Raw genomic sequence first — 15,972 nt, 5'->3', positions numbered from 1 at the left:
ATTTCAGCAAAATGGACTAGCCTGCTGCATCATTTTTTCCACTTGGATTTTCAGGGTGTCTGAATTCAGCCCTCTGTAGGTTAATCATTTACATCAAACGATGTGCCATCCTTTCGTTCCTAACATATTACCAATTCCATATCAGTATAGCTATCCATCATGCTATTTTTCCCCATTGAGATCCGATGTGTATTCTAAGTGTTCCTTTACATTTTTCTGAGCAGTGTATATTGGAGGCACATGTGGAAAGTACACAGTCTCTATTTAGGTCTATGGGGATTTTCTGTGCAATTGCATACAGCGTTGCAGAAGCTTTTGGCACAGAGGCAGCAAACCCTACAGGAGGTTGCCGTCATCAGAAGTCATAAGCACTGGAGATAGAAGGGTGGGTAAAAAGGTCTTCAAAAATACGAGCCCAGAAAAAGTCAGTACTTTCCCTCAATAAATGAACACATCTCCATGTTTTGTCCCTCTGAAAACACCATCAATGCTGAAAACACCATCAATGCTGAAAACACCATCAATGCTGAAAACACATTTTTCTCCCAAACATCCAAAGCACTCCAGTCTTACTGTTTGAGCCAACACAGTACTTTTGCTGCACTGAAATGCCATCCACCTAATCACCCCATCCCTCTCTGCCCCACTTCACATGCATACATGGATTTCTTTCCCCAAAAACTCCCAAGAGAGATTGCCCACACTCTATTTGGGGAAAATGAGATTTGGGTAATGCCTGAACATATTGTACACTTAACAGGCTCCAGAGGAAAGTCTTACTAAGCCAGATACTGGCGCATGTAACTAAGGAACGGGTGTTGGCATCAGAATGTACGCTCAGCTGGGACAGGGCATGACGTGAAAGACGTAGTGTTCTCTATTAAACCTGCATAATAGGACACCACTATACAAAAAAAAAAAAAAAAAAAAAAAAAGATTGTGAACAAAATGGATGCATTGCTTGCAGGTCACATTTCATTACAGAAAAATGTCAGGAAGTTAATACTTGTAAACACTTCCAGGAAAATATCGGAAATGAGGTCAGGCCGAATCCTAAATGTACTCCAGTTTAAAGGAAACCTGTGCTGAGAGAATTATGGTGCCTGCCGTTTATGCCCTTATAGGAAGGCTGGCCATCTCTGGCTTTAACACCCTGTGTCAATGACCTAGAAAAGGAATGCAGATTTAGAAAGAAAGGATGAATACATATCTTTATAGAAATCTAGCAAAACCATCATAAGCTTCTGTGCTCTCGATGTTATGGAGATGAGGACGTTTTTTTTTCCCTTTTCCCCAGCTGAACAGGACTTTAATTAAACATTGCACCGCAACACAAGCTTTTGGTTTCCAATTGTAGTGCATCCTAACTTTATTAGGCTAGTTTGACAGGCGGCTCCCCCAGTCAAACTCATTAAGAGTTCACCCTAAAACTAAAATCTCCTTGCATCCACAATCTAAGACTAAGCTATCTAACCCTGTAAAGCCAAAAAAGAACAAAAAAAACCACCATACATACCTTTTCTGAAGCTTGTCCGCTCTGGTCTCCATCAGTGGAAGCTTTGCGCAGGAGGCATCCTGTCATGGCTTTGAAATGCCTGGGAAGTGACATCACCTATAGAGTTCCTATGGGGCTTCCGTTGTCGGCTGTCCCTTGTGTCCCTGCACACACACACACGTTGTTGACCGCTCAGCGTGGGACCGGACCGGCTTCAGAAAAGGTATGCATGCATTATGTGATTTCTTCTTTATAGGTTAGTCTTAAGTCTAGTACACACGCAACGATTATCGGCCGACCGGTCGTCCGTCTTTTGTCCAGAGTGGTGTTTTGTTGGTTGGAATGTGTCTAGACTGCACACGAATTTTCCCGCCCGACAAAATTCTACTTCAGAAGTGATGTCATGTGTTGGTTTGCTTTCTTTGTGCTCTTTCTTCTCTGAGCATGCCCAGTCTTGCTCATAAGATTTTTCCCTGTCAAAATCTGTATTGACTGCACGAAAATCGGCCGTGTTTTGACGGAGGACAAAAACTTTATAGCCTGCACACCAGATTTTTTTCGGCCGAAAAGTCGGAGTCGGTTGTCAGAAGCATCATACTAACAAGCCGAAAATCGTCAGATCGGTCGTCGGACGAAAATTCCCTGCCTAATTTTGACGCGTGTGTACGAGCCTTTAGATTGTGGATGCAAGTAGATTTAGAGATTTGTTTTAACCTGAACTTCTACTTTAAATTTGCTGCAGCCCCGAAGCAAAGCATTACAGCATATGTCCAACCCCTCTGGCTGTCATGTCTGTTTGTAGATGGTTGATGCGTGATGTGCATTTTAGCCACCCATGTGAAAAAGCCAAGCCAATGGGGAACACTCCCGTCTGCTTGCATGCCAATATCACTTTCATGATGGCAGCATCCAGCAGAAGTCTCAGGGTTTTTGGCCGTCTACTACACAAGGAAGGCTTTTACAGGTAAAAAACATGCAAAATACGTTGAATCCATTGCACATATAGCCCCGGTTCACACTACTGCGTGTGCGGGGTTCGCATGTCATGTCGGAGCGCACTGCTCCGACATGACATGCGATCAGCTGTGCGGTGCGAGTATAGCCATACAGTTTGTATGGCTAAATTCGCATCGCACCCGCAGCAAACACGCACAGGAGGCATTTTTGCTGCCGCATCAGGATCGGATCGCACAGCGGTTCACACTTGTGCGATCCGATCCTGTGCGAACTGCACGATCGCACTGCGATATGCGATCAAACTGGGGGTGTCGTTAAGATTACATTGACACCCCCAGCGGATCGCATATGGCAGTGTGAACTGCCGGGGGTGAGTGTGCGATGCGGGAACAGGCTGCGAATTCGCAGCCTTCCCGCATGGCATCAGTGTGAACCGAGCCTTAATCTCATGGGAAGATGGTTGTTGACATTTATGGTGTGGCGACAGGGTGATTTTATGTCAACTAGTTAGCATGAACTCAGCATCCTTAGCCACTTAAAGCCCATTGCCAGGCAAGTCATGACCTGCTCAGCTGCTTGTTAAAGATTTGTAGGATATGCAGAAAGTCATCTTTTGTGCCCACGTAGTTTTAATAAGATTTACCATTTACTCCTGAAAAAAAACAGCAATACACTTCCCATGCCTAGGTACTCCTATGCCTTGAACCTCATTGCTGTATATACAGTATCTTACAAAAGTAAATACACCCCTCACATTTTTGTAAATCTTTTATATCTTTTCATGTGACAACACTGAAGAAATTACACTTTGCTACAATGTATAAAGTAGGTAGTGTACAGCTTGAATAACCATGTAAATTTTCTGTCCCCTTATAATAACACACAGGCATGTCTAAGCCGTTGGCAACAAAAGTGAGTACACCCCTAAGTGAAAATGTCCAAATTGGGTCCAATTAACCTTTTGCCCTCCCCAGTGTCATGCGACTCGTTAGTGTTACAAGGTCTCAAGTGTGACTGGGGATCAGGTGTGTTAAATTTGGTGTCATTGCTCTCACTCTCTCATACTGACCACTGGAAGTTCAACATGGCACCTCACAGGGAAAAAACTGAGGATCAGAAAAAAAGAATTGTTGCTCTACATAAAGATGGCCTATGCCATCTTGGCCAACGGAGCTACAGCACGGTGGCCAAGACCATACAGCAGTTTAACAGTGCAGGTTCCCCTCAGAACAGGCCTGGTCAAACAAAAGAAGTTGAGTGCACGTACTCAACGTCACATCCAAAAGGTTTTCTTTGGAAAATAGAGGTACGAGTGCTGCCAGCATTTCTGCAGAGATTGAAGGGGTGAGGGTCAGCCTATCAGTGCTCAGACCATACGCCGCACACTGCATCAAATTGGTCTGCATGGCTGCCATCCCCGAAGGAGGCCTCTTCTAAAGATGATGCACAAGAAAGCCCGCAGTTTGCTGAAGACAAGCAGACTAAGGACATGGATTACTGGAGCCATGTCCTGTGGTCTGATGAGACCAATATAAACGTATTTGGTTCAGAAGGTGTCAAGCGCATGTGGCGGCAACCAGGTGAGAAGTACAAAGACAAGTGTGTCTCGTTACAGTCAAGCATGGTGGCGCGAGTGTCATGGTCTGGGGCTACATGAGTGCTGCCAGCACTGGAGAGCTACAGTTCATTGAGGGAACCATGAATGCCAACATTTACTGTGACATACTGAAGCAGAGCATGACCCCCTCCTTTCGGAGACTGGGCCTCAGGGCAGTATTCCAAAATGATAATGACCCCAAATACACCTCCAAGACAACCACTGCCTTGCTAAAAGAAGAGGAGGGTAAAGGTGACTGGCCAAGCATGTCTCCAGATCTAAACCTTATTGAGCATCTGTGGGGCATCCTCAAATGCAAGTTGAAGGAGCTCAAGGTCTCCAAAATTCACCAGCTCTGTGATGTTGTCACGGAGGAGTGGAAGAGGACTCCATTGGCAAAATGTGAACCTCTGGTGAACTCCATGCCCAAGAGGGTTAAGGCAGTTCTGGAAAATAATGGTGGCCACACAAAATATTGACACTTTGGGCCCAATACGGACACTAACTTAGGGGTTTACTCACTTTTGTTGCCAGCGGTTTGGACATTAATGGCTGTATGTTTAGTTATTTTGAAGGGACAGAAAATTTACACTGTTACACAACCTGTACACTCACTACTTTACATTGTAGCAAAGTGCCATTTCTTCAGTGGTGTTACATGAAGAGATAATAAAATATTTACAAAAATGTGAGGGGTGTACTCACTTCTGTGAGATACTGTATATATCTAAAGTTCGATGTAAGGCACTGCTGTCTGACTACCAGTCTCAGCAGATATGGAATGAGATTTGGTGATGTCACAGTTATGCTGTGCACCAGAGAAAACTGTACCTGCAGTCTTAGGATCTCCTCCCTGCTTTTGCTACATTTACTGGTGCCTTTTTCAACTCCTCTGCCTCCTATCATCCAACCATGCAGGGGGTGTGTCAACAGAGCCAACCACAAACAAATTTCGTCCAGATCATCAGGGGCAGGTCAAAATTTGCTCTGTGTAAAACCAGCTTAAAGCAGTGCTCTGCCCAAAAGGGGAAGCTCCACTTATTTGCCTCCCCCCCTCCACTGCCATATTTGGCACTTTTTCGGGGAGAGGGGGGGGGGGTGTGGCAAGCAGGTATCCGCTCCAACTTCCGGCTGATTGTCGCGGCAAACTCATCCAGAAGTTTGGCCCCCTCCTTCACTCGCATCATTCACAAAGTGCAGCGCCCTTCACCCATGAGCAGTAGGGAACGGGCTGTGAAAGGTTCACTGGCGATTTCCCTCACTGGTGGTGACCGCACCCGAGAGCAGATTAAAATAATCTGCTCAGGTGAAGACCCTGCTGGATTTGTGGACAGGTAAGTGTCCTAATAAAATATTCAATTATTTTCTGAAGGAGACTGGGGCTCAGCTTTAAAACACAGGAGAGAAGCGTACTTTGCAACTTCATTTGTCTAAAAAAAAACTCAAACTGTGCTTGCCTGATGACTCAAAACAACTTAACGAAAGGACTGATCGACGGAGTTTCAGCACAGATGAAAAATAATCATGCCAATGATGGGAAGTGGACATTAAAGCTCAAGCCGGAAGCTATATAGATTAAATAATATTCGTACGTACGGACGTACGTATGTAGTTCTAAACTAATGCTGGCTTATAGACTATACGAAACATCATTCAAACATTTTAGAAAAAACGAACTCGGCCGTGACAGCAAACGATTGCGCCATCATGTAATGACCGATCAATCGTTCAATGGACATAAATGAATCCGTTTTTTGTTCGTTTTTCACATATACCTAGTGTAAACAGTTTGGACGAAAAACAAAACCTTTCAATTTGTTAGTTCGGCAGAAAATGTCCAAACTTGTCCTTCCTTTTTTCAGCTCTAAAACATCACAACTGATTCCAATTTGTGGCCATTAACTGGCCGAAAAATGAATGAACTGTCCAAAATGACCCAGTTTCGGCCGGTATTTCATATAGTGTATGGCCAGCATTAGTTTAGATCATAACAGACAAGAAAAATATGTACAAAATCAACTTATTTTGCCTTTAAGACAATTGTGTGAATGGCTGTCAAAAAAATCCACCAGGGAAATTACATTGCACACAAACCAAGAAGTCCTGTAAGGGAGATTAAGGAGATACTGTAATCAGCTCAAGGCTTCATGGCTCAGTCTATAAACAGATTCCCACTATGCTCGGCAGAGATAAACTCTTTCACTTGTGGTTGCACCAGCCAGATGTTAATCAGGTTATACCAAAACCTATGCTGGGATCAAAGGAATGCTGACAAATTTTGTCGACAAAGTAGTAACATTTCAGTCTCTGCAGGATTTAACATTGCTAGATAAGCAGCCTTTGATCCGAGGTGGGATACTGCTGCATCACACTCCCAACTAAGGCTCGGTTCACATATATGCGATGCGGGAAGGCTGCGAATTCGCAGCCTGTTCCCGCATCGCACACGCACCCCCGGCAGTTCACACTGCCATATGCGATACGCTGGGGGTGTCAATGTAATCTTAATGACACCCCCAGTTTGATCGCATATCGCAGTGCGATCGTGTAGCTCGCACAGGATCGGATCGCACAAGTGTGAACCGCTGTGCGATCCGATCCTGATGCGGCTAGAAAAAAAAGGGTCCTGTGCGTGTTTGGTGCGGCTGCGGTGCGAATTTAGCCATACAAACTGTATGGCTAAACTCGCACCGCACAGCCGATCGCATGTAATGTCGGAGCAGTGCGCTCCGATATTACATGCGAACCCCGCACACGCACAAGTGTGAACCGGGGCTAATGGTTTAGCAAGGCTAACCCGACTATCTGAGCCCTGGTTCACACTTGTGCGAGTGCCGGGTTCGCATGTAATGTCGGAGCGCACTGCTCCGACATTACATGCGATCGGCTGTGCGGTGCGAGTTTAGCCATACACTTTGTATGGCTAAATTCGCACCGCAGCCGCACCAAACACGCACAGGGACCCTTTTTTTGAGCCGCATCAGGATCGGATCGCACAGCGGTTCACACTTGTGCGATCCGATCCTGTGCGAACTGCACGATCGCACTGCGATATGCGATCAAACTGGGGGTGTCGTTAAGATTACATTGACACCCCCAGCATATCGCATATGGCAGTGTAAACTGCCGGGGGTGCGTGTGCGATGCGGGAACAGGCTGCGGATTCGCAGCCTTCCCGCACTCGCATAAGTGTGAACCGGACCTGAGGCAAAAATGCAGTACATTAGTATGCTTGATTTAAAAACAAAAGTAAAAAACAAAAACACAAAAAACAAAAATCACAAAAAACAAAAATCACAAAAAACAGGTAGCCTGGCCTGTTCACAAGAATTCTCAAGTCAAAGAACAAACCATAAATCACAAAACATGCCTTTCATTTTGTGGGATAGCTCTAAAATAATAAATACTGACCTATAGCTTTCTTTGATAACTACCCACCAAAAGTTATATTTTGCCAGCTCATGTCTATGGCTCATCAAGTTATTATAAATGCTGGTAGCATCTGAGTACACACACCTGCTCACTTGTACCATATAAGCCAGGGGTCTTCAAACTACGGCCCTCCAGTTGTTCAGGAACTACAATTCCCATCATGCCTTGTCATGTCTGAATGTCAGAGTTTTACAATGCCTTATGGGATGTGTAGCTCCACAACAGCTGGAGGGCTGTAGTGTGAGGATCCCTGATATAAGCTTTTTTTTTTTATTTCAATAATTTTTATTAGAAAGTTTCGTAATAAAGGACAACAATACAGATAGAAAAGAGAGGGGTCATGGAAAAAGGGCATGGAAACGGCCCCAGTGCAAAAAAACAGCAATATAAACTAGCGGTATCAGAAAAATAGAGTCCATGGTGACAGGGTCCAGCAGTCTCCAAAAACACAATCTGTCAACGTGGGGGTATGGGTGGGCCGAACAGAAACAACCCAATACATGCACCCCCTCCCCCCACCCCAAACATCCCCGACCCCGCACCATCACAAGAAAAGGAGGAATGGGGGGCCGGGGGGACCCGCCACCTCTGGCCTAATGGCCGCAATTAACCAAAGTCCCCATGAAAGGACCATTAAAGTAACTGATATAAGCTTTAATTTACTATGTAGAAAAAAAAAAAAAAAAAAAGAAGAAGAATTAGGCTCTAGGCATTTTTGGGCAGATTTTCTGCTTTAAGCTTCAGCTCTAAAAAAATAAAACACCCAAAAGACGAATCCCATTCATTTCAAAAGCCCCTGTCCACATCCAAGCGTTTCGGTCGCCTTAAGAAAAACACCCGACACTCAAAAGTACATGAGCTTCTTTTGCAAATTACTGGCGTTACTTTTCATTGGTCACTTGGTTAACCTAAAAAACACCCTAAAAATGCCTGAAAAACACGCTCGAAAAAAATAGCAATGCCTAGATGTGAACGTAGCCTTGGTGACTGGAGAATCCACTCACTTTAAGTGACTAACAAAAAAAAAACTACTTATAATGCTAGAATGGACAAACCAAACAACAGCTCATAAGATACAAAAATTAAAAGCAGGGTTATCTGCATTTTCCCTGTGTTAATGTTCCCAGCTTTCAAAAAAATGATCCATTAATGGAAAAAAAAAAGAAAAAAAAAAAAAAAAAAAAAAACACAGGTAGCCTGGCCTTTTCACTGGAATGCCCAAGTCAAAAAACAAACTGTAAATCACAAAACATGCCTTTCAATTTGGGGGGATAGCTCTAAAATAAATACTGACCTATAAGTTTGTTTAATGGCTCCCCAAAAAAACAAAAAAAATAAAAAAACAGCATTTCTGAAATTAGGTCTACAGCAAAACTTTTCTAATGCTAAAAACGCTTGGTAAATATTACAGAAGGCATATTAGCAGCACAGAAAAAATCTTTAGAGGACCATCAAACCTTGCTTAGGTAGGTTATCAATACACTGAAAACAAACTGTTGCACTAAAACAAAGTGATAACAGTGCACGAAATGTGTGAAAAAAAATAAAATTCAGGGTAATAAAACATTAAATAATACACAACAGATAAGAAATGAAAATCCATGTATTGAACTTAATCTTCCCTGAAGAATACCAAAAAACAAGTCATCAATACAAAAGACATTTCATGAATAAAGCAAAAAAAAAAAAAAAAAAAAAGTGTGGGTCGGGCACCTACCAACAGAATTCCCTTTTGGATGTTTTTAAAGTCAAAACGGGATAGGCACAAAAATTCATGTGCATGAATGGGAGCAGACTGCTAGTGGAACATCAAAGTTCTGGGTCTTAACTTAGGACAGGCATGGTAAACTTTTGTGCCATATGTGGCCCACTACTCTGTGGCCCCAGAAGCTTTCTAGTTGGCAAAAGCTAAGCTTTAAAATATTTGCTGAGACATTCAGCTGCAAAATGTTTTACAGCTCCTTTAAAATTGTTGCAATTGTTACTTTGTTAAAGGTATAGTCCAACTTTTGGACCATTCTTCATGGTGCTTGTTCATGACACTTGGGGTGTGACATTAAGCCTGGTAGTACACACCTTTGTTGCAAAACATATTTGCACATTTAGGCCTCTTTCACACTTGTGCAACCTAAAATTCATGCGATTTTGCCACGATTTTGACTAGACTTGAAGCAATGCCTATGTTTATGGACCTCAAAACGCATCAAAGTCGGACCAAAGTAGTGCAGGGACTACTTTGAAGTCAGTGCAAATTGAAGTCGCACAGATATGAACGGTACTCATTGGAAATCACGAGGTACGACTTGTCATGCGACTTTGCAGTCCCAAATTGCAGGACAAGTCGCACAAGCCTGAAAGGAGCCTAAATGTCAAAGCTTTTTTTGCAAAAAGTGGACTGCACATTAATGTGGAGGTAGGTGTGGCCCTGAGTATACTGTGGGTATAGAAAATAGCCCCCCAACCCCTTTAAAATAATCACAGCCTGAAATGAAGACAGGACCGGTTTTATTCACCTGTATTTACTCAATGCAACTCATAACATCCAAGTGAAAGATATACCACCAACATATCAGGAAAGAAAAAAAGCAGAATCACTCAGTTGAAAAAAGGATCACCCCCCTGTCAGTATTTTGTTGAACCACCCTAAGGCTGCATTCACACTTGAGCGTATCGTTTTACCGCGATTTTCAGGCGTTTTTGGAGGCAGGCATTGCCATCTATCAAAAATGCTGGTAATCAGCCCAAAAAGAAGCTCATGTACTTTTTTTCAGCTACAGGAGTTTTGCAAAATGCTCAGATGTGAACAGGGGCCATTTAAAATGAATGGGGATTTACTTGTTGGGCTTTTTGGAAAGTTTTTTTTTTTTTTTGCGTTTTTGGAGCTGAAAAACACTCAAACACACCCAGGTGTGAATGGACCCTTAGCATTAATTACAGCCTTTAGTCTGTTGGGATATGTCTCTAACTTTTTACACCTAGACTATCATTGCAATTTGCCCGCTCTTTGCAAAACTGTTCAAGTTCAGTTAAATTTGATGGTGACCATTTATAGACTGCAGTCTTCAAGTCATTCCACAGACTTTCAATGGGGTTTAAGTCTGGACTTTTGTCTAGGCCATGCAAGAACATTTCACCTTTTTCTCCTTCAAACACTGTGTGGTCATTTTTGCTGTGTACTTTGGGTCATTGTCATGTTTGAAGGTAAACCTTCCCATTTACAACTTTCTGACAGAGCAGCAGATTTTCCTCAAGTATTTGAAATTATTTTGCCGGATTCCATTTTTCCTTCTATCCTGACAAGAGCTCTAGTCCCTGCTGCAGATAAACAGCCCATACAGAATATTACCACAGCCATGTTTTACTGTAGGAATAGTGTTTTTTGGAACGGTAAGCTGTATTGGATTTCTGCCAGACATAATGTGGCCTCAGAATCTTCAAGGTACCTTTCTTTAGGAGTTGCTTTTTTCTTGCAACCCTCCCATACAAGCCACATGTGTGGAGAGTTTAGATTGTTGCCATATGCACACAAGGACCACTGTCATAAATTTCTGCAACTGCTTAAGAGTTGCTGAAGGCCTCTTGGTAGCTTCTCTGACCAGTTTCCTCCTGGCTCTTTGATCCAGTTTGGAAAGATGTCCTGATCCAGGGAGGGTCTGTGTTGTACCAAATACACTTCTTAATAGACTTCATTGTGCTTCTAGGCATTGATAAAGCCTTTTGACATTTTTTTGTATCCATCTTCTGACTTGTGCCTGACCACAACTTTATCCTGGAGATCTTTGGACAATGCCTTGCCATCCATAGTTGGTTTGCTTCAGTTGCACTACCATGGACTGAAATGCTCCAGAAAAGCTCTTTTCATGCTGAGCTAATCAAAACGATCACAGTTTAAAGTCAAATGGCTTTGTGTGCCATTTAGAAGGTGCTACACCTGATTGAATTAACAAGCCATTTTTAGGAGGGGGTTATCCTTTTTCCAACTAAGCGATTCTGATTTTGAATTTGTTTCTGACAGGTTCTATCTTTACTTGAATGTTAGAAGTTGCAGTAAATACAGCTGGATAAAACAAAAACGGTCTTAATTTCAGGCTGCAAATCAACAAAATATAATTTTAAAGTGGGTGATTCTTTTCTTTACCCACTGTACACGACGTGACTTTGCTGCATTATTTCCATGTTATCCAGTGCTTGAGATGGATGAAATCAAGGATAATGGTGAAGACGTCCATGGGTCATCACCTGATCAGGACAAAAATCAGCTCAAAAGAGAGATCACCTCATCCCCACAAGCAGTTGGCCACCATCTAAATTATGTCTGCACACAATTAACATGAACAGTCAGCTCTAAAGACACAATTAACCAACCCCTGTTCGGTTTGTAATGATACATCATCAAAATCCTTTTTTGCCATATATTCATTATAAGCTTTGCAAAAATGATATGAAATTAAACACAACAGAGACAAGTCTACAGTGTAAATGTTAAGAGACTGACGCATCAAACCCGCTTTCTTCCCCCCACCTAATTTAAAGCAAACTTTTTTTTTACCATCCAACAAAAAAGCAGCATCACTAAACCAATCCAATTCTGGGATACAACTCTGTATAACAAACACATGATTTATAGACCAAATAGACCAATAGAATTCCAGGGCATCCTTATATTACCCTGCATGAGATGGTTATACTGACAAACGAATGTTATGAATATAACATAAGACGATACATTCTACAACATTTTGCATTCCAGTGACACATGGCACAATAAGTATTTCACGAGGACAATATTTAAAAGTGGCTGCTCTGTGTTGCTCCCAGCAACCAGAGGTGTTTTATCCTGATCTAGAAGAGCATTTTTTAAGCTTAGCAGAATTTAAGAAGACATAATGGGCAATCCACTTGAGTGGTCTGTAAAAAGGTTAAAAAAAAAAACAAATAAATCTGCTTTAGGCCTTGAACAAACTTGTGTACACCAACTTGGATCAGCAGCGGAAGAATTATAGGTTGTATAACAACTTACTTGCACTCCCCGGGAACAGCGCATCCACCATGCAACAAATCACATCCTTGCTTGCATATAGCTGTAAAATTATAACAAAGAAAATGGGTTATATGCACGGTTTCATATGCTAATATTTCACAAAAACACAAGAACAGACAGCAAAAGAAACATTAAATGAGTGTTAAACCTTCCCTATGCTATCCAAACAACGTAATTATTTTGGGCTGGAGTTGTACTTAAAAAAAAACGTACCTGTTCCAACTTGCATACAAATTCAACTTCAGAACAAACCTACAGAACTTATCTTGCTCGTAACCCGGGACTGCCTGTACACCATTAGGCTCCGTTCACATCTTGGCGTTGCTATTACAGGCATTTTTATGGGCGTTTTTGCAGGCGTTTTTTGTGCAGGCCTTCTTTAGATTGACTGGAGACCAATGGAAAACGCCTGTAATCTGCCCAAAAATAAGCTCAAGTACTTTTTTGAGCGTTGGGCGTTTTGCTCACGGTGTCAAAACGCTCAGATGTGAACAGGGGCCATTGAAATGAATAGGATTTGTCTTGTTGGGCGTTTTGAGAGCTGATCCTAGAGCAGAAAAAACGCCCCCAAAATGCCTACATGTGAACGTAGCCTTGGGTGCAAACTTGCTATTCCTCCCGGGTGCAAACATTGGTTTGCAAACTCCACTTGACCTATGTACAATCTTGGCCTAGGATCCAAAGGGCATCCCAGAGATCAGTTTGAAGACCAACAGGTATCTTGCAGACACTGCAAAGGAGCTGCAATTCAACACGGTTGTAACCAGATAAATTCAGAGCAGATCAAAATTTAGTTTACACTTTGAAAAGCGTACCTTGTTTACATTCTTCCCCCATCCAGCCATCCATGCAAGCCTTGTTGCCGTTATGGTCACAGGTATAGTGGCCAACAAAGTCATTCCTTGGCCGGCAAAGCTTGTTGCACATTACTCCATAGTAATTTTCATCGCATTTGACTCTAATTTTCACATCAAAGTGGGCAACGTGGCCTTGCAAGATTAAGGGTGTCCACTGGTCTTCAGGGTTGATGACTCCAGCATGAGGAACACGGTCGATCAATAGGTTCTCATCTAGAAGAGGATATTTATGTTAAATGGTGCAAATAAGTTGCAGTTTTTGCAGTCTTATATTTTACAATTTAGTAATGAAAAAAAAAAAAAAAAAAAAAAAAGAAAACCACACTGAATCTGACTTGTTTCCAGGGTGAATGCCAAAGAGTGGCCTGTCTCGCAGCTACTGTGCTATTTGAAAATCAGCATACCACACCCAAATACCAGCACTGGGTGCTCCATCCGAGGTTCAGCCAATCAAAATGCTTGATAGATGCATATGCATTTTCCCTGGCCTTAGATACCGGATAAAACAGGCTTAGAGAAGGCGGTCACTCTAGATGGTCATTGGGCATAAAAAGCCCTTAAAAGAAAAGTATGGACTTTTTTTTTTTTTTAGAATCATACTTATTGGTCCGATGCTGCAGCTGTCCCCCGCCGACTCAAACTCTGAGAACTGAGCAATCCAATACCAGATCACTCGGTTCTCACAGCTCCCTGAACAGAGCTGCTAATTGTCAGTCACCGCTCTCTGCTCTGCCCCCTCTCCGCTCACTGGAGCGAGGGGCTGTAGAGGGGGCAGGAGCAGCCGGCTCAGGTTATCGCCGAGAGGCAGAGCCGAGTGCCAGTCCAGGCATGTAGGTGTGCTTGCCCAAGTCTGGCCCGTCTTGGACGTCAGGAGAGCGGACTTCAGCCCACTGCCTGCTAAAAATGAGTCACAGGAGTGCAGAGATTTCCCCTCACGGCCTGTCCTTGTGACAACACAATAGCTCACAAATGAGGATGCTGGGGTTCTGCTGAAAACTCCAACTCGCCAAAATCTCCAATGACATCCCTTCTGGTGACTTTACAGCAGCAATAATTGGAGATTGGAGAGTTGCTGTTTTCACAGACAACCGAAAGGATTTTGTTAGCCTGCCTACTAGCCAACAACATGGCTGCCTCCAAGGTGGTGGCAACTTTTTTTCCTCCTTACCCGGTGTGCTGAGAAGACAGGCAACTGGTCGTGTACCGTAGTGTATAGGCTGGCGGTGGTCTGAAAACAGCCAGTCATCAAAATCTCCAATTATTGATACTGTGTAATGTCACGTGAAGTGACGTGGTGTGGTTGGAGATTTTGGCGAGTTGGAGTTTTCGGCAGAACACTGAAAACAAAAACCTGATCGTTTGTTTTATTTTCCAATTCTAGTCAAAATCAAAAGTTCTGTTTGAAGCTATTAAGATGTATCCTTATATAGCCAACACAATTTTGTAAAGATATCACAATTCAGCAGACACAAACACCAGATACAGTTCATAAACACATTCAAAAGTCATAATGGAGGAGAGGTCTTTTGTTGGAATCTGCGCTTATTTCATCTATTTAAACAAAAAAGGCATTTCCTAGTCAACACTATGAACAGGATACAGACTGTCCAGCTAACCCTGCATTCTCAGACTGTTCCGTTTCCTATACCTTGTTAAAGACAGAACAAACATGATGAAGAACTTCGGATCCTGAAATCTCCCTTTGTGCATTTATCTTTTTGCATTTATGTTTTTGCATGCTTGCAGGAGGAGAAGATCCGATTGTAAACTCATGGCACTTTGAGGGCACAGTATAGAAACGGCAGACATGTGGTAGTCTAATCAACGTTGACTGCATCTACAAAACTATCTACTGGCTCTTGGACAAGAAAAAGGCAGACAGGATGTCAGAATAGCATGCAGATGTAAGTGAGAATACACCGATTGCATGGGCATTGAATGCCGGAGCAGGGCCATATCAAAATAAACATTATCTACAGGGTAAGGAAACTATGGTACGACGTAGACTATTACAGTTGAACTCCAGGTAAACAGCTCAAATTTATCAAATTAAAGCATTTTTTAATGCCAAAGGAAATTTATATGGGTCAGTCGAATCCTGAAATTGGTACAGCTCTGCCACACAGCATAGCCCTAAAGTCTAGAAGATTTGACTTTTTGCTGCAGTATCAGGAAGTTTACAAATTTGTAGGAACACTCGTGACTCTCGCTGGTAATCCCTTGAGAAAATTGACTGGTTGGCATCGATTTTCTCTGCCAATTGCTGCTGCCTCCTACCACCCCCTACCCCAGGCTTTCAAAACTTTCAACAGCAGCAAGACCATGCCATCTAATGTTTGTAGGCAACTTCGGTAGTCTGAATAAGAATGAAGTCCACCCAGTCAAAGTTAAATGAAGGCATTGTCAAGAGGAGTATTGCGATCCGTTGAAGAGGTAATAAATACCTGCAAGTGTTATGCAGTCCAAACATGGAGCAAATTTCTTTCCTGCAACCACAGGCAGTGTTGACAGGGGAATACCTCCCGCCGAACCATTGTATTCTCCCAGCGGGGGAGTGGAGGAAGCCGTCCCCCCTGGGAGAAGACAGTGATTG

General features: G+C 42.8%; 1 protein-coding gene across 1 annotated transcript in view; it reads right to left on the bottom strand.

Moving 5' to 3' along the window:
* JAG2 (jagged canonical Notch ligand 2) overlaps positions 1 to 15,972 on the bottom strand; it is a gene marked incomplete at its 5' end in the record, with an annotated part of 141,906 nt that overhangs the window by 53,137 nt on the left and 72,797 nt on the right. The window contains 2 exons of the mRNA XM_082275851.1: positions 12,502 to 12,562; positions 13,338 to 13,592. Of these exons, the coding sequence (XP_082131977.1) occupies positions 12,502 to 12,562; positions 13,338 to 13,592 (316 nt within the window). The remainder of the gene's footprint in view (positions 1 to 12,501; positions 12,563 to 13,337; positions 13,593 to 15,972) is intronic.

The sequence above is a fragment of the Pelophylax lessonae genome (assembly GCF_965119305.1).
Source record: "Pelophylax lessonae genome assembly, chromosome: 13".
Lineage (NCBI taxonomy): Eukaryota > Metazoa > Chordata > Amphibia > Anura > Ranidae > Pelophylax > Pelophylax lessonae.
This window is presented reverse-complemented; position numbering and strand designations above follow the sequence as displayed.